Raw genomic sequence first — 19,117 nt, 5'->3', positions numbered from 1 at the left:
CCCAACCCTTTTTTTTTTTTCAAATATATAATGGACATAAAGTGGTATTTCATTGTGGTTTTGATTTGCATTTTCCTAATAATTCATGACATTAAGCATCTTGTCCTGTGCTTATTGGCCATTTGTATATCTTCTTCAGAATAATGTCTATTTAAAGACCCTCACCTATTTTTTTTAATGTTTGGTGTATCTTCCTTTAATCTCACATACAACACCACCAATTATAGAATCTGGGAGACAGTGAGTCTTCATTTGCCCTGCTGAGGCAAACACTTAGCCTGTGAAGTGGATACTAATCATTGTATGACATCTAGCAAAAAAATCTAGAAGCCACATTGTTCTATTTTTTCCCCTCCCAGGGGTGTGATGGGCACATTTAATCAAGGCCTTTACAGGCTGGTGCCGGGACTCACTTGGCTAATCCTAAGCCTGCGGCACTGTCACCCTGGGTTCTAGTCCCAGTCAGGGTGCCAGATTCTGTCCCGGTTGCTCCTCTTCCAGGCCAGCTCTCTGCTGTGGCCCGGGAGTGCAGTCGAGGATGGCCCACGTCCTTGGGCCCTGCACCCGCATGGGAGACCAGGAGGAAGCACCTGGCTCCTGGCTTTGGATAGGCGCAGCACGCCGGCCGCAACACACAGGCAGTAGCAGCCACTTGGGGGGCGAACCAACAGAAAAAGGAAGACCTTTCTCTCTGTCTCTCTGTCTAACTCTGTCCGTCAAAAAAAAAAAAAAAAAATCAAGGCCTTTACTGTCCCAAGTGTGGGATAGAATCAGGAGTATGGGAAGTGAGTGGATCTGGTTCTGCCCACTCAAGAGTAACCCTGCTGTTTTCCACTAAGACACGGGTGACTCTTCCCATGGGAGGGGGTTGCTGGACGTGTTCTTGCTAGGACAGCACAGTCATCTCCCTCGCAGTCCCCCACCCCCCACCCCCCACCATGGCCATCAGAGTAACCGCTGTTGTGTTTACTTGTTGTCCGGGTGCCCCTGCCTCTTGATCAGCTCCACCTCTGGTTTTCGCTCCTGCTTTTTCCTCTTCGCTCCTTTCTTCTTCGGGTTCTGGGTCAAAGTTGAAAGTAAAGAAGTTGTAGGCTTCCTCTGGAGAAGGGAAGCCAGGTGGGACCTAAGGAGAAGGAGGGGCAACAGCACTGTCAGGTTGATTCAAACCCAAAAGAGCTCTGCACAAGTGGCCCACAGCCGGTGCCCATCGGTGGTGGCAGGCACACCCTGCACCTCCTAAGCCTATCATCTTTGCTGGAGGTACAAGGTCACTGGTAATGAACTTTAACAACTGCCATGACAGTTGGAGGCCTCCTTTAATAACTAGCTAATTACTTTTTAAGAAAGCAATTATTTACATCCCAGTAAGCAATACATCTATTCTTTACATCAGTAAAATCTTTAGGAAAGATGATTAAAATGCAAACAAAGTGGATTCATTGTTTTGTACGCAAATGCTGAGTTTTTTTTTTTTCCAGATTTTAAGAAATACAAGTCTTACTAATTTTTTAAAGTGACTTTTTGTTTGTTTTGGTTCTTCCTTAGTACCCTCCTGTCTCCCACAATGAAAGCTGGTGCGAATTCAGAGTTGAATGAATGTCCCCATCACTAACATTTCTTGCCCTTCTGTGTGTCCTACCCCCATCCTCAAATCAGGCCTTATTCTAATCTTTCCAGGTAGATTCTAATATTTTGAAACTAAGCATCAATTCTCCACACTTTGTTTTACATGCTTCATGGCAACAGTCAGTTTATGTATATGGTCATCTCTTGCTGGATACTTTGAGAAACACATATGGAAAACCATGATTTTAAAGGAATTTCCTACCTGAGGTTTAGACTTGATTTTTCGTCCTGAATCACGGAACTTTACTTTTGAATAGTTTTGGGAATCATCATCTTGCTGAGTCCTTCGTACCTCTTTACCTGGCTGTGTGAGTAGGGATGGGATAGACAAACCGTTTAAACCAAGGAACCAATGATGTTCTAAAATGAAGAGTAACACCACCCTCCCCAGCTTTATCTTCTGACCAGTGATGCCTCTCTTCATTCCTAAGCAATCAAAGTCTAACACATTTCACATATATTTGAAGGTTAATGTTGCCGCTGTTTTCTTCTTTAACTCTGTCTCTCTCAAGACTAAACATATAAGATTTTAGATTCAGTAAACCCCAAAATGGAATGTTATTTCAAGCTGTAGGTCAACAGATTATCTACTTCAGAGGATCATTTCTGAGCAGTCTATGAAGAAAAGCACCAACAGTGTCAGTCTGTAAACAAGTCCAGTGCACGCCATCCAGGGCACAAGGGCTGTCCTCACTGTCTCTGGATCTGCCATCTACACTGGTGAGCTCGCTCTCCATCTATGCTAACTTGATGTGATGATCCTCTTACAGGTGCCCCCTTTCTTCTGAGAATTTGTAAGTTCTGGCCCCAGATTGACCCATTTGTTCTTCTAATCTAGCTACTCCCGTTTTCACCAAGCATGATGCAGACACCAAGCCTTGCTTTGAAGCAATTCAAAGGCATCCCAGTAGGAATATCTAGATATTCGTAATGAGAATGGGCAAACACTCAACCTCTGGCGGAAACCTGATTGTTATTATGTGGACCAAGGTTATTTCACAGCATGGAATAATTTCTAGCCAACAGTGGTCACATGCTATACCTTCACTGGTGACCTTCAGTGTAGGCATTCCAGGTCCTACTGCCCTGTACTTCAAGACCATGCCTTTCACAGATCAGTCCACCCAAAATAACTCACTCTTCTAGAATCTTATTTTCTCAGGCATATCAGGCAGTGTTTGGCCAAGTTTGGTAACTGAAACCATGGGTTCTGGAGTTTTAACTTCAACCATGTGGTTTGAGCATCAAATAAGGCGATGCACATGAACTATCAGCAACGTTTAGGCTCATTGATTGAAACTATGATAATCACATGTTAGTTTTTCCTTCACCTCTACCTTTTTTCTCCTTAGTTTTTACACACATACTTTTTTTTTTTTTTTTGACAATCAGACAGTGAGAGAGGAAGAGACAGAAAGAAAGGTCTTCCTTTTTCCGTTGGTTCGCCCCCCAAGTGGCCACTACTGCCGGCACATTGTGGCCAGTGCACTGCGCTGATCTGAAGCCAGGAGCCAGGTGCTTCCTCCTGGTCTCCCATGAAGGTGCAGAGCCCAAGGACCTGGGCCTCCTCCACTGTACTCCTGGGCCACAGCAGAGAGCTGGACTGGAAGAGGAGCAACTGGGACAGAATCTGACACCCCGACCGGGACTAGAACCTGGGGTGCCGGCACTGCAGGCGGAGATTAGCCTATTGAGATTAGCCTATTGAGCCGCGGTGCCGGCCTGTACACACATACTTAACATGACTATAAATAGCTTTTAGTCTTTTTTTTTTTTTGGGGGGGGGGGGGAGTTCCAGTGGGCTTTTATTGAGATAAAAGGAACAAAAATCCAGATTTTACCACTCCTATTTTCTGAACCTTGTAACCTCAGTAGACTCTGGTCCATAAATGTGTACATACAACATAACACATCCCAACAAAAACAGAGACCCACTGGAACATTTGCCAATTAACAGAAAGCCAATTTTCCCTTTCCCCAAATGTTTTCAAAGTTTTGAGTTCCCACTGCTCATTTCTCAGTGGAAGTGGTCCCTTGTGGCTAGGGACGTTAGAATTTTCTCCCATTTTTACCAAACAAAAATAATAATTTCAAGTTTCAAAACAGGGAAGTCACTTTGTTTTCTCCAGGCACCCCTCCCCAAACCATTGGTTAAGATACAGCAGCCTGCATCTTAATAACCCAGCCCTACCCCTGCCCTTGCCTTACCCAGCGCTGTCTACTGGAGAATTTAAATACACTTCTGTTGGAATCTGTCAGTGGAGGGGCAGAGTCCAGGTGCCAGGCTAGCTCCCTCTGACCTCATGAACTGTTATAATCTTTGGACATTTAACTCTTTACCCCAAAGATGAGTTATTAGATCAGAGGAGAGATTTTTCTTTGGGAGTTTTAAAAAACTATCTTTAGGGATATAAAGAACTATAAGCTCACCAAAGTCCACTTAAGTTTACCAAAAAGCTGACTCACTTCAGCTCCCACCAGGCCAATAATTTTGTTTGACAAAAGTATTTGGCAAGAACATGATTCCACAATAACAATTTTAAAGATACATAGAACATTGAAAAAAGTAGCAAATTAAAATAACATGGCTTAATTCCCAAGAACTTATTTCATCTTTTTGTTACTCATCTAGCAGGTCAGGAGTGTGGCTAAAGGCAGTTTCTGATGAGGCTATGAGCTCCCAAAGTGTTTCTAAATCCTTAGTGCAGACACCCTTCCCTGTAGGGGCATAGAACCCTTCCTCCCACCCCTATTAAAAAAAAATAGGAAAAGAAAAAAACTGAGGTGATCAGAATGAGATGTTTTGAATCCAACAATTTATGCTAAAGGCTTTGTGCCAAGTTGTCTTGTTCTAACCACGCCTGATGGTATCAAACACAAAGCAAGAGTCCAAGGAAAGATGTTCCCATCTCATTCTGAAACATAAACTGGTGACCACCCCATCCCCCACCCAACTTTTTTGGCCAACCCATGTTATGATGCTGGGATCAGACTGAAAATAAGCTGTATTTAGGTTTTCCTTTCCCTTACTTCTTTCCAGGAAGATCTTAGAACGAACTTGCTGCATTCCTGAGGGAAAGGCAAGAAAGCTGTTTTCCCCATCAGAACACATGGGGAGACAAAAACCAAAAACATAGGCTCGAGGCAGCATGGTGTGTAACAATCCATAATCTATTACACAGCTATACAACCATAAGCCAAACCATGAATTGGATGCAGTTTTAGTATTAAAAATAGGGACTAGTTCTCACTCAAATGAACCACACTGGAAAAATATAACCATTACTGAAAACAAACAAAAACAATATTGGCAACAATCTGAAAATAATTAAAATAACAATGTTGAAGGATCCCCAAATAAAAAAAAATTAAAAAGAAAAAATAAAAAGGAAAAAGACTAGGCTTTGACCCAGTCATTAGAGCATCTTTCCATTTAACAAGTTCTATTCGAGTCAAGCACCAAAACTGGACAGTTGCTTCTGTAAGACTGTCCAATAGTGGTATCCCAGACAGTCTAAGTGCCACTCCTCCTCAGAGGCTGTACTTCAGTAATACTTTCCATTTTAAGTCTGTGCTTTAAGAGGGACCCACAGGCACGTGGCACCAGGCATAGCAGTCAGAAGTTGGCAAAGAGACTGCACTTCTTTTAAAAGTCACCCACATGCCCTCTAGCGAGATAGACAACACTGCATTTATACTGCTGTCTTGCTTTTGCTCTAGTGAAATGATCCCTCTTATCTCACCAGAGGTGGGGGAGAACGAGAGCTGCATCAGTACAGGGGCAAGATTTTTTGGTCAAAAGTTAACACCTTTTCAATCCCCTCCCACATCCCTTCCTGGGAACAGGTTAGCTCCTTAATTAGGGTTTGTATTTAGTAACCAGTGTTGACTGGATGGACAGTGAGTGACTTGGAGCTTGCTCTTTTTTTGGGTTTGTACTGTGCAGCTCTTGCTACAGTTGTTACAGAGTTAGGGCTATGTCTGATCAGGGGGCATCTGCAGGATTTTTATCCCCGGAAATTTCTGGATGAATCACAAAATAGTCTCTTAGAATTGGGCAGAGTTTTTTTTTTTTTTAAAGCCACCTCAAATAATTGATTTCTTTATCCAGATGTGTTAAGCATGAAGGCATATGCAGGACTTATCTTGCAATATTATTGTTAAGATTTTGAAAAACAGAATATGGAAATTAATTTTAATTTGTTTTTTGCTTTTCTCCCCCCAGATGCCTTCTGATTGACCTAGTACACTGTGTTAAACGGAATTAAAATCATTAAAAAAAAAAAAGTTCGCTGGTTTTGATTCATCTCACTCCTTTCGCCTGGAGATCAGGCATCAAGCATGCTGGGAGGGGCACAATTTATAGCAACACTACTGACTGTAAAGCCTCTGCCAGCAATTTACAATGCAAAATGACAGGACAATTCTTGTCACAGCGCAAGATGGCAAGCAGCTTTCTGTTGCGTGGAAGTTAGCAGCTCTCAGGGGTTGCCCATTCCTGCAAAAGTTTATGGATTAAGGTGGGCAGAGGGCAATGCATTTACACACTTAAGGAGATGATCCATTGAAAATAAAGCTCCTGAACTGCTAACATTACCAAAGCTGGTACTGGCTACTACTCAGAAGCTATGCGGGAGGACTCAGAGTGTGGCTGGGACTTCGGGCAGTCACTGCGGGAGACTCCACACGTTCAGGGCTTCCTGGTTACCTGGTGAGGGACATTGTTGGGGAATCTGAACCTATATTGAGGACTGAACAGATCCTTTGTGTGGTCCCTGGGGCAGAGCAGATGAATATTATACACACTGGGGCTAGTGCTCAGGCACAGTCTCCTTTGAAGAGAAAAGCTCAGCTGAGAATAAACTTCCCTTCTGATTGAAAAACAAATTTACTGTGCCAAACCTGAGTGTCACCTTAGACACGCCCCTCATCCTGGAAAACTGAACAGTTCCCTGGCCACACCCACCATAGTCCTCTAGATATTCACTAAAAGCAGACATTCCTCTCATCCACAGAGGCACAGTACAAAGATGAAAGCCACCACAGCAAAAAACAAAGCTAACGAGTATCTCCACCAGTGCTGAACAATACACACACCATTTCAAGAAACAAGAATAAGGAAGACAACAGGCCACCCCCAAAAGAATACAACACTTCAATACTACATTTTGAAGATGATGAGATGGAAGAAATGCCAGAAATGGAATTCAAAAAATTGATCCTAAGGTTAACAGAAGTACTCAGAAGCAAATACACAAATTACTGAAATGCATACAGGACATGAAAGAATCTCTCCCATGAAATTGAGATTTTAAAGAGATATAAAAATGAAATGAAGAATTCATAGAACAAATAAAAAATGCAGTTGAAAGCCTTAAAAAAGAATTGGTGAGACAGAAGAAAAAATATCAGACATAGAAGCACAGGAAATTATAAAGTCAAACCAAAAACAAGAAGAAGAAATTAGAAAACTAAAAAATGCTGTTGTGAATCTACAGACTACTATCAAACCACCCAACATACGGATTCTAGGAATTCCCAAAGGCGTGGAAAGAGAGAAATTATTAGAAGGTCTTTTTAGTGAAATAATAACAGAAAACCTCCCTAACTGGGAGAAAGAAAGGGACATCAAAGTACAGGAAGCACACAGAACTCCTAACAGACATGACCAGAAAAGATCTTTACTACAAAACATTGTAATCAAATTCACCACCATAAAACAAAGTGTGCAGGACAGAAACACCACATTACTTTCAGAGGATCTCCAGTTAGACTCACAGAGGACTTCTCATCAGAAATCCTCCAGGATAGAAGTGAATGGTGAGATATATTTCACGTCTTAAGTGAAAAAAACTGTCAACCGAGAATACTATACCTTGCAAAGCTCTGATTTATGAATGAAGGTGAAATAAAGACCTTCCACAAAAAACAGAAATTGAAAGAATTTGTACCATCCGTCCAGCCGTGCAGATGTTAAGGATGTGCTGCACACAGAAACACAGAAAGATGGTCATCACTACGAAAGGAGATAAAGGAATAAAATCCCCCATTAAAATTCAGAGGAAAGTTAAAGTAAAAAAAAAAAAGGAATATTTTTGGAAAAATGGCAGGGTGAAGTCATTATTTATCAATAGTCACCTTGAATGTAAATGGCCTAAACTCTTCTGTTAAAAGACACAGACTGGCTGAATGGATTAAAAAACAAAACCCAACTATTTGCTGCCTACAAGAAACACATCTCACCAAAAAAGACTGAAAGTGAAAGGATAGAAAAAGATACTCCATGCCAACAGAAACCAAAAGAGAGCTGGTGTAGCCATCCTAAGATCAGACACAATAGACTTCAACACAAAAAGTGTTAAGAGACAAAGAAGGGTACTATGTAATGATTAAGACAGGAATTCAACAAGAAGATGTAACTATCATAAACATATATGCACCTGGATATTTAAAAGAAATTTTAAGGGATATAAAGGGAGACATAGACTCCAATACAATAGTAATGGAGGACTTCAATACCCCATTTTCAGCAATGGACCAATCAACCAGACAGAAGTCAACAAGGAAACAGCAGATTTAACTGACACTATAGACCAAATGGACCTAACAGATATCTACAGAACCTTTCACCTTACAGTTGCAGAATACACATTCTTCTCACCAGTGCATTGAACTTTCTTAAGGATTTACCACATACTAGGCAATAAAGTAAGTCTCAGTAAATTAAAAAAAAATTGAAATCATGCCATGCATATTTTCAGACCAGGATGGAGTAAAGCTGGAAATCAGCAACTCAAGATTCCCTAGAGCATATGCAAACACATGGAGACTGAACAACATGCTCCTGAATGAAGAGTGGGTCATAGAAGAAATCAAAAGAGAAATCAAAAAATTTCTGGAAACAAATGAAGATGACAACACAACATATCAAGACTTATGGGATATAGCAAAAGCAGTGTTAAGAAGAAAGTTTATAGCAATTGGTGCCTACATCAAGAAATTGGAAAGGCATCAAATAAATGAGCTATCAATGCATCTCAAAGATCTAGAAAAACAACAGTAAACCAAATGCATAACTAGTAGGAGAAGCAAAATAATTAAATTTGGAGAAGAAATCAACAATATAAAAGATCAGCAATACAAAGAGCTGTTTTTTTTTTTTGAACAAAATTGACACACCATTGGCCTACTAACCAAAACACAGAGAGCAAAGACCCAAATCAATAAACTTAGAGATGAACAAGGATATATAACAGACATCACAGAAATAAAAAGAATCATCAGAAATTACTACAAAGAGCTGATGGCAACAAATTGGGAAACCTAGAAGAAATGGATAAATTCCTGGACACATACAACCTTCCTATATTGAGCCATGGAGACATAGGAAACCTAAACAGACCCATAACCAAGATGGAAACTGAATCAGTAATAAAGGCCCTCCCAACAAAGAAAGGCCCAAGACTGGATGGATTCACTCTTGAATTCTAGAGACATTTAAAGAAGAAATAACTCCAATTCTTCTTAAGTTATTCAAAAACAATTGTAAGGCAGGGAGTCTCCCCAAATTCTTTCTATGAAGCCAGCATCATGGTAATTCCTAATCCTAAAAGCAATGCAACAGAGAAAGAGAATTACAGATCAATCTCCCTGATGAACATAGATGCAAAAATCTTCAACAAAATCCTGGTCAATCAAATCCAACTGCACATCAGAATGATCATTCACCCAGATCAAGTGGGATTTATCCCTGGTATGCACAGATGGCTCAACATTCGCAAATCAATGTGATACATCACATTAACAAACTGCTGAACAAAAACCACATGGTTATCAATAGATGCAGAGAAGGCATTTGATAAAATACAACATACTTTCATGATGAAAACTCTAAGCAAATTGGGTATAGGGGGAATATTCCTCAACACAATCAAGGCGATTTATGAAAAACCCATGGAAAGATATCATATTGAAAAAGGAAAAGTTGTAAGCATTCCCAGAGACATCCAGAACCAGACAAGGATGCCCACTATCACCATTTCTATTCAATATAGTACTGGAAGTTTTAGCCAGAGCCATCAGGCAAGAAAAATGTATCAAAGGGATACAAATCAGAAAGGAGAAAGTCAAACTATCCCTATTTGCAGATGACGTGATTCTATATATAGAGGATCCAAAAATCTTCAATAAGAGACTAGGAGAGTTTGGTAAACTAGCAGGATATAAAATCAATACACAAAACCAACAGCCTTTGTATACACAGACAATGCCACGGCTGAGAAAGAACTTCTAAGATCAATCCCATTCACAATAGCTACCAAAAAAAATAAAAAATAAAGAAACTTGGAATAAAATTAAGCAAGGATGTCAAAGATCTCCACAATGAGAATTATAAAATCTTAAAGAAATAGAAGAGGATACCAAAAAATGGAAATATCTTCTATGTTCATGGTGGATTGCAAGAATCAATATCACCAAAATGTTCATTCTTCTGAAAGCAATTTACATATTCAATGCAATACCGATCAAATTACCAAAGACATTCTTCTCAGATCTAGAAAAAATGATGCTGAAATTTATATGGAAGCACAAGAGACTTTGAATAGCTAAAACAATCTTCTATTTATTTATTTATTTATTTATTTATTTGACAGGCAGAGTTAGACAGTGAGAGAGAGACAGAAAGGTCTTCCTTTTTCTGTTGGTTCACTCCCAAAGTGGCCGGTGTACTAAAGCAATCTTATACATCAAAAATAAAGCCAGAGGCATCACAAAACCAGATTTCAAGACATACTACAAGGCAGTTATAATCAAAACAGCATGGTACTGGTACAGAAACAGATGGATAGACCAGTGGAATAGAATAGAAACACCAGAAATCAATCCAAACATCTAAAACCAACTCACATTTGACCAAGGAGCTAAAATCAATTCCTGAAGCAAGGACAGTTTCTTCAACAAATGGTGCTAGGAAAACTGGATTTCCACATGCAGAAGTATGAAGCAAGATCCCTACCTTACATCTCCCCCCCCAAAAATCCACTCAAAATGGATTAAAGATCTAAATATATCACCCAATAACATAAATTGTTAGAGAACCCTGGGGAAATCCTATAAGACATTGGCACAGGCAAAGATTTCTTGGAAAAGACCCCAGAGGCACAGGCAGTCAAAGCCAAAATTCACAAATGGGATTACATCATATAGAGAAGTTTCTGTATGGCAGAAGAAACCCTTAGGATTGTGAAGAGGCAACCGACAGAATGGGAGAAATTATTTGCAAATTATGCGACTGATAAAGGATTAATAACCGGAATCTACAAAGAGATCAAGAAACTCCACAACAACAAAACAAACAACAAATTAAGAGATGGGCCAAGGACTTAAACAAACGTTTTTCAAAAGAGGAAATTCAGATGACCAACAGATACATGAAAAAATGCTCAGGATCAGTAGACATCAGGGAAATGCAAATCAAAACCACAATGAGGTTTCACCTCACCCCAGTTAGAATGGCTTTCATACAGAAATCAACAAACAACAAATCCTGGAGATGATGTGGGGGAAAAGGTACCCTAAGCCACTGTTGGTGGGAATGTAAACTGATAAAGCCACTATGGATAACAGTATGGAGATACCTCAGAAATCTGAATATAGAACTACCATACGACCCAGCCATCTCACTCCTGGAAATTTACCTAAGGGAAATGAAATCAGTAAACAAAAGTTTACTGCAGCTCAATTCACAATAGCTAAGACAAGGAATCAACCTAAATGCCCATCAACTGAAGACTGGATAAAGAAATTATGGGATATGTACACTATGGAATACTACACAGAGGTTAAAAAATGAAATTCAGTCATTTGCAACAAAATGGGTGAACCTGGAAAACATTATACTTAGTGAAATAAGCCAGTCAGCCCCAAATGGACAAATACCTTATGTTCTCCGTGATCTGTGACTACTAATAGAGCACCTAAAACGAAATCTGTAGAAGTGAAATTGACACTTTGAGAAGAGATGACTTCAGATGCCCTTGTCTTGACTATTGAGGAACAATTTCTTTGATTTTTTTGTTTTTCCTTCATACTATTTGTCGAACTTTTACTTAACATAAAGTTAATCATGTGTGTATCAAGTCAACTGAAAATAGATCTCAGTAAAAAATAAGAGTGGGAATAAGAGAGGGAAGAGGAAGTTTAATTGTAAAATTGCATAGTTCTGCATACATTCCTATGGACTTACTTCTAAGGGTACAGTTTAAAAACTTGTCATGGGAATCCAAATCCCATTAAGCTAGGTTTTAAAAATGCCACTTACTTGTTAAAGTGATTGTATTAAGTGTTAAAGTGAATATATAGATAGGATTAAATGTTAAAGTGATCATATAGATAGGATCAAGTGCCTGGAAATAATAATATAGAATTAAAAAGGAGAGAATATTCCAATATGGGAAGCAGTTCATACAGCAGACTCATAGAATGACAATCACTTTAAAGTAACACTTTGACCTCAGAATCAGCCCATAAGGCTTCCTGGTCTGGCTGAAAAGCCCACGAGAGTATTTCGGGCATGGAAAGCCAAGACACTGTGGCAAAAAAGGTGTTCAACATGAAGGACCTCTGTGAGCGAGACCCCAGTGAAAAGAAGTGGTCAAAGAAGGATGTACTTTTTTCTAAAGATAGGAGAGAACTTCCACTTTGCTCATGGCCTTGTCTAAACAGTGACAGAGTTTGTGGACTCAAAAGGCTTTCATAGCCTAGGCAGCTCAAGTCAAGAACCTCGGGTGGTCACTGACGTCATACATAAGAATATTAATTGTTAAATTAACGGGAGTCACTGTGCACTAACTCCCCATGCAGGACCTCTGTCCTCAATGAGCTGTATTATGAGGGTTAACTATAAAACTAGTTCTCAAACAGTGTTGTATGTGTGTGTGTGCACACATGCAAAATGTTGAAATCTTAGTATAGAGTTGTTCTTCTGTGTACGAAATGAATCTTAATGGAGAATAGGCTGGCAAGGGGAGAGGGAGGAGGTAGGGTGGGAATATAGGCGGGAGGGTGGGTATGGTGGGAAGAATAACTATTTTCCTAAAGTTGAACTTATGAAATTTGTATTCCTTAAAAAATAAATAAAAAAAAAGGGTTAGGTTCCACGTAGCAATATATGTATATATAGATTAGTATTTTATTCTGTTTTCCATTTCTTTCCATACTTGGTTGGTATAAGTTTAGATAACATAATCCCACTGGTGTACTTTATTGCAGTATTCACTTTTTAAACAATACTTATGGACTTAATAAAAAAGCTTGTAGCTTTTTAAAAAATATGAAAATTTAAAAGTTATATATAAGTACATTTAATGCCATTGAATTTTCTTAAAGTGATTGAGTATGCTGAATTAAATTTTAATGATATATTTTCTATAACGTATTTGTATAATCTTAAAGTAGTAATTATACTCATTTTTCAATCTAGCAATCAAACATTGGAGGCCCATCATGTATTTATCTAGGAATTCTTTCTCACCCATAAATTTGTTGTATCCTCTTAGAATGCTATTTAGCCGGCGCCGCGGCTCAATAGGCTAATCCTCCGCCTAGTGGCGCTGGCACACTGCGTTTTAGTCCCGGTCGGGGCGTCGGATTCTGTCCTGGTTGCCCCTCTTCCAGGCCAGCTCTCTGCTGTGGCCCTGGAGTGCAGTGGAGGATGGCCCAAGTGCTTGGGCCCTGCACCCCATGGGAGACCAGGAGAAGCACCTGGCTCCTGGCTTTGGATTAGCGCGGTGCGCTGGCCATAGCGCGCCGGCTGTGGTGGCCATTGGAGGGTGAACCAATGGCAAAGGAAGACCTTTCTCTCTCTCTCTCTCTCTCTCTCACTGTCCACTCTGCCTGTAAAAAAAAAAAAAAAATGCTATGTAGCCCTAGCCCTCTTCTAACTTGTATTAGACAATCTTGTCTCATTATTATTATGTTGTAACTATAAAATATATTAATATATTAGTCTTAGCCTTAACTTTTTTTTTTTTTTAATTTGACAGGTAGAGTTATAGACAGTGAGAGAGAGAGAGAGAAAGGTCTTCCTTCCATTGCTTCACTCCCCAAATGGCTGCTATGACTGGCGCTGCGTCAATTCGAAGCCAGGAGCCAGGTGCTCCCCTCTGGTCTCCCATGCGGGTGCAGGGGCCCAAGCACTTGGGCCATCCTCCACTGTCCTCCTGGGCCACAGCAGAGAGCTGGACTTGAAGAGGAGCAACCAGGACTAGAACCCGGCACCCACATGGGGTGCTGGTGCTGCAGGCAGAGGATTAACCAAGTGAGCCACGGCGCCGGCCCAGCCTTAACTCTTTTTAAAAACACTAATCAATATTTTAAATTTCTTACAAGCTATACTAATCTGAATGTTCTTTACATACGTCAGAGTTTTATCTATTCCAAACATTAATCCTTAATAGTATGTCCTTAATCAAGACATATGATTTCTGGGGCCAGCACTGTGGCATAGTGGGTAAAGTTGCCGCCGGCAGTGGGTGCCAGTTTGAGACCCAGCTGTTCCTTTTCCAATCCAGCTCTCTGCTATGGCCTGGGAAAGCAGTAGAAGATGCTCCAAGTTCCTGGGTCCCTGAATCCATGTGGGAGGCCCGGAAGAAGCTCCTAGGTCCTGGCTTCAGATCGGCTGAGCTCCAGCCATTGCAGGCACTTGGGGAGTGAACCAGTGGATGGAAGATTCTCTAATTCTGCCTTTCAAATAAATAATCTTAAAGACATAGTATTTCCAAAAATTTGTCCTCTTTTGTGTTGTCTTTTCACTTTCTTAATGGTTTCCTTTGAAGCAAACTGTTTTTAATTTTGATGAAGTTCAGTGTATCTATTTTGTTACTTGGTTTTTTGGTGTGATAACTATGAAAATCATTGCTAATTCCAAGATACCTCAAATTTTATATATTCCAACTCTAAGACTGGGGTTAGGTAGTGGGATCCTAATGGCACCTGCCACAGAACTGAAGCACCCTATTTCTCCGTTGACTGTTCCTATGTCTATCACTCCCACAAAACTCCTCAGGTGTGGGCTGTTACCAAGTGTTCAGAATCTATTGGACACTGGAAAGGGGGTGTTTCCATCAATTCTGACTGGATAACAGATACAAAGGATCAGATCGGAGTCACCTGGAACAGAGACCAGGCCATACATAGAGAAATCTTGGTCACACTGGGTGGAGATCAATTATTCAAGTGTTCTGTGTTCCCCCTCTTTGATGTTTCTGTGTTCCTGAAGATTCGTATTTGTTCTCTTATCACAAGTCTGCGAGTTTCAGGTGAGAACAAATGAGAAAGAGACCAAGCAATGACCGGTGTTGGAACATCTGGATGATTGATCAAATGATCCCCAACTGGTTTCTCCTCTCCTGTCTACCCAAAGCCTCTAACAATAGCTAATTCTCAAATACCAAGGGGTTCCCAAGTGTCAGGAACTGTCTGAACCACTGTCACATGTGTTAACTCATTTAATCCTCAAAACAATGCCAAGAACTAGGCTCTGGCATTATCCCTACTTTACACTGCTGGGAAGCGTGGTCCAAAGAGCAGATACATTGCCTGTCAAAGGTTACTCAACTAGTGAGAGGGGTTGCCAGGGCTTTGTCCTAGGGAGCTGAAGGCCAGCATCTGGACTCTTCATTGACCAACAGGCTATAAATCAACCATTTTCTAGGTATTCCTTCTGGGTGTGAGGTTTATACATTAAGAAATGTGTTTGTGTGATGTTTCATTATGAATATGAGATCAGGTATAAAGTCTGCCTCCAATCTATAGGAATGGCTTATAGAAGATATGGAATATAAAGCCAAGGTCTTGATCACAAGGATAAACTCCCTGTTGGCTGAGAAAATATCTTCTTACTTGTAGGACTGCCAGGTTTATGTGAGATACTGTCATTCACGGCCCATGGGCAATGGTAACTACATGACTTTGTGAAGGGATTATCAATAAAAGGGTATAGAAATAAAGACTAACTTCTTATTACTTAGCCAAATTGACCACATTCTGAATCCCCAGTGTTTGTGTCAAGCTGATGGGATTTCAGAAATTTTTAAATTAGGACTTTTCTGATTAATAAATCACAATGAAAGAAAAAGAAATGGCTTCTTGAAAGAGTGGATTCTGAAGACACACAGCAGATCGTCACAAAGCCTCTCCCTGGACTGGCTAGTGCTGTGCTCAGGAACCATGGGCCACAAAACAAACAAGGCCGCAACTTTCCTTGTAATCATGAGAGCTGTGACCTGTTTGGGATGAATATCGGTGAGATTTTATAACATCTCTGTGGGGAGCAACTCGGACTAGACTAAGTTACTGGAATTAAGACTTATTCTATGCATCTGCTCTCCCACAATATGGCGCTGGGAGAGGAGAAAACAGCTTCTAAGCAGCTGCCTCTTGCCAACTTGAGTGATGACCTCCAGGAGCTGATCCTGCCCCTGATTGGAGGAGAGCAGCGTACTCGGCGTGTGGGCAGCCGAGTTGGGATTGGTGGAGGAGGACTATAAAAGAGGAGAGAGACGGCATGCACCAGGAACATCTAAGGGGAACATCTGAGGGAACACCTGTGCAGCCCCCCGAGAGAGCCGGCGGTGTGCCGCTCCCCTGCGGAAGTGGGGAAAGTGGCAGGGGGAACCGCCCTTCCACGAAGGTGGAAGGGACAGCAGCCAACCCGGGAAGAACCAGCAGCAAACCCGGGGAGGGCCGAGCAGACCAAAGAACAGCACAGGGTCCTGTGTCGTTCCTTCACGAAGACGGGGAGCGACATAATGGTGCCGTGACTCGGATATGAAGCCCAGGCAGGGTTTAGTGTCATTCCTCCATGAAGAGGGGGAGCGACACATCTCTCCATAGGAACAGGAAGGGCCTCACTTGGGAAACCAGCGGCCATACTACAGAAGAGTACCTGGCGCAAGTTCTTCTTTGTCTCAAAGTTAAAAACCTCCAGCTCCAACCAGACCAGCCAAAAACAACGGGTTAGACTTGCAAACACGTCATGGCCATGTACTCTGTTTCTCTTTCCATTCTTTCGCCTGCCCTCCTATGAGGTGGTCCTTCGTCTGTACCCCTGCCTTGTCTTTCCTTCTCCAACTTCCTCTCCTCCTCATGGACCTGGCCTTATCCCTACTTTACACTGCTGGGCAGTGTGGTCCAAAGAGCGGAAATACCGCCTGTCAAGTGTCAAGAACTTCCGCACTCAGTCTGCCTCCCCTTGGGACAGAAGGGCATGCTCAACAGTCCAAAACTCACCCCAGTGGAAATATTTTCTTAATTTGTTTCTCCAGGTCTGCTCCCTTCCTTTGTGGATGTCTCTGAACACACACTCAGATTCCCCAACAGCACTGCAGATTCAAGAGAAAATCACCCCAGTGCATCCAAATCGCCTCCCCACCTGCTGCCAAGAGCTTTTCATCATGGCCCCTTGGGGGGGTGTTCCGGGCCCCACCATTGGGCCTGACTTTTAGTGCCCTTTTCTCTCTCTTCCAGCTTCCCAGCAATCCAGCAACAGCAACCCAGTGAGACACACTGGGAGGGAGAAGGTACTGGGGTTAAATCCCGATCTCTCTGACTTGAGGATGGCTCTGACCAATTCTGAACCTCAATTTCCTCCTCTGTCAAATATAAATGAGCATAATAGGACCTCCCCTGCAGGTACCCCATAAACAGCTATTGTAATTCTGAGCAAACTTTTAACACTTCCTCTGTGCACAGAGACAGGGTCCCAGGGACTTTTCCTGGACAGTTTGTATTCTGCTTCAGGGTCTCTGATCACAAAGTAGAGATGGCCCACGCTCACCTCTGTGCCAAATTCAGTCTCCGATTCTCTCTCACTGGGACTCCGCAGGCGCCGTGGTCGTGGGGTGGGGATTTCCTGCAGCAACGCACTCTCTGCTTTGGACTGAAAATCAGACAGAAAATGAGTGCAGCCACCATCTCAGAGAATAATCGGTAAAACAAAAATGAAAACAACAACAAAGCTGCGGCTCTTTAAGGGGAGGAGCAGAGGAGATGGTGCAGAAGAATGAACTTCCATTCTGAAGCATGATTTTCCTGTGTGCCAAGGCAGAGTGTGACATTAACATTTAGAACTTGTGCAGCCCACGAAGCGAGCTAACAAACCCTGCAACGCGGCAATCGGCAAGGCACGAATACGCATGCGGTTTCTCTCACCCTCGCGGCTTGTAATTTCTCTCTCATACGTTCCCTCATGGAAAATTCTGCAAAGCCTGTTCTGGAAGCCGAAGGAATTGGAGGTAAGCCTTAAAAAATAAAAGAAAATTACTTTAAAATATTTTTTTCCACCAGGAAGATTAAATAAAAATAAATGAGATAATTTTTTAAATTTTGCCAATTTCGAACTTCCCATCAGCAATCATGAGATAATGCTGACAACTGCCCCATGACGTCAGTGTGCGTGTCCTGGCTTCTCTGAGACCGACAGCAAAAACCTTCGTCCTGCCAGGGACTGTCACCTTGACTTAACTAAGAATAAAATGAATATCACTCGGCCACTTGGGGCACGCAAACTTACCAGTTCAATTACCATTGAAAGAGCCTCTCAATTTGTTGAGAAATAAACAGACTGGTAAAATGAATAAACAGTGAATCAGTTTGGGGGAATCAGGGTTTATTTTTAACAGCGCTGACGACTTTGACCAGGCCGTAACCCTGGGCCGTAGTATGGACACAACATAAATTTTGTACATACTATTGAGCATATAGGAACATCATGAACTATCAGACACTGAATGCATGTCAGTCCCCACATCTGTGTGTTGAATACACTTCTTTACCGATCTTTGTGCTGGCTCCCACTAGGAGGGCCAAGCTATCAAGCTAGCTCATTGCCAGCTATCAAGATGAAGACTGATGGATGAGGGGCTCCACTGTCACTCCCTTAGCAAGGACTATGCTTGAGAAACGGTCCCTGACCTGCACTCCCTAGTGCTGTAGTCCATCACAGAAGAGGTGGAGACACAATGGAGACCTTGGGGACCTGGGTGTCAGGGTGGTTGAGCAGAGTGCCTCCACTGGAAGGGAGGAGATGGGACTGCAAGAGGAGTTTGGGGAGCTTCTGGCACCCCACGGAGGAATCGACTGTGTTCTCCATGAGTGTGAGGTCTGGAGGAACAGGCAAGAGGAGGGGTGAATGCGAGCAGTGGGTTTGGAAGCTTCACCTGGGGTTGCAGGTACCGACTAGTTAGGAGGGAGCGGGCAGGCGCCAGGGACCTCAGCTAGGATATCCTGGTGCCAGATAATAAGGGAAGAGCAGTGGCGGGAGGCAGAGAGGCCACTGAAGGAAAATACAACAGGTCCTGGTGGCGGCAGCATCTTCTGGGAACATGCTAGATGCTCAGGCCATGCCCCAGCGCATTGAGTCGGCACCTGGAGGCTCACTCTAGGAAGCCTGAACACATGCACTCAGGGCAGAGGAACCTGGAGCAGGGGA

At 42.0% G+C, this 19,117-nt stretch overlaps 1 protein-coding gene across 9 annotated transcripts in view; it reads right to left on the bottom strand.

Moving 5' to 3' along the window:
* Positions 1-19,117, bottom strand: part of CC2D2A (coiled-coil and C2 domain containing 2A) — a 152,314-nt gene that overhangs the window by 95,839 nt on the left and 37,358 nt on the right. For all 9 annotated transcript variants that reach the window (XR_011386194.2, XM_051830185.3, XM_089326957.1 and 6 more), the window contains 4 exons: positions 17,839-17,927; positions 17,465-17,566; positions 1,829-1,930; positions 971-1,123 (listed from right to left, as the gene is read on the bottom strand). Coding sequence is in view for 6 of the 9 variants with exons in the window: in XM_051830185.3 (XP_051686145.3) it covers positions 971-1,123; positions 1,829-1,930; positions 17,465-17,566; positions 17,839-17,927 (446 nt within the window). In the remaining 3 variants the exon portion in view is untranslated. The remainder of the gene's footprint in view (positions 1-970; positions 1,124-1,828; positions 1,931-17,464; positions 17,567-17,838; positions 17,928-19,117) is intronic.

The sequence above is a fragment of the Oryctolagus cuniculus genome, chromosome 2 (assembly GCF_051225735.1).
Source record: "Oryctolagus cuniculus isolate XC-2025 breed Fujian yellow rabbit chromosome 2, ASM5122573v1, whole genome shotgun sequence".
In the NCBI taxonomy this organism is placed as follows: Eukaryota; Metazoa; Chordata; class Mammalia; order Lagomorpha; family Leporidae; genus Oryctolagus; species Oryctolagus cuniculus.
The sequence above is the reverse complement of the archived record's forward strand: the minus strand, read 5'-3'. Positions and strand labels throughout refer to the sequence as shown.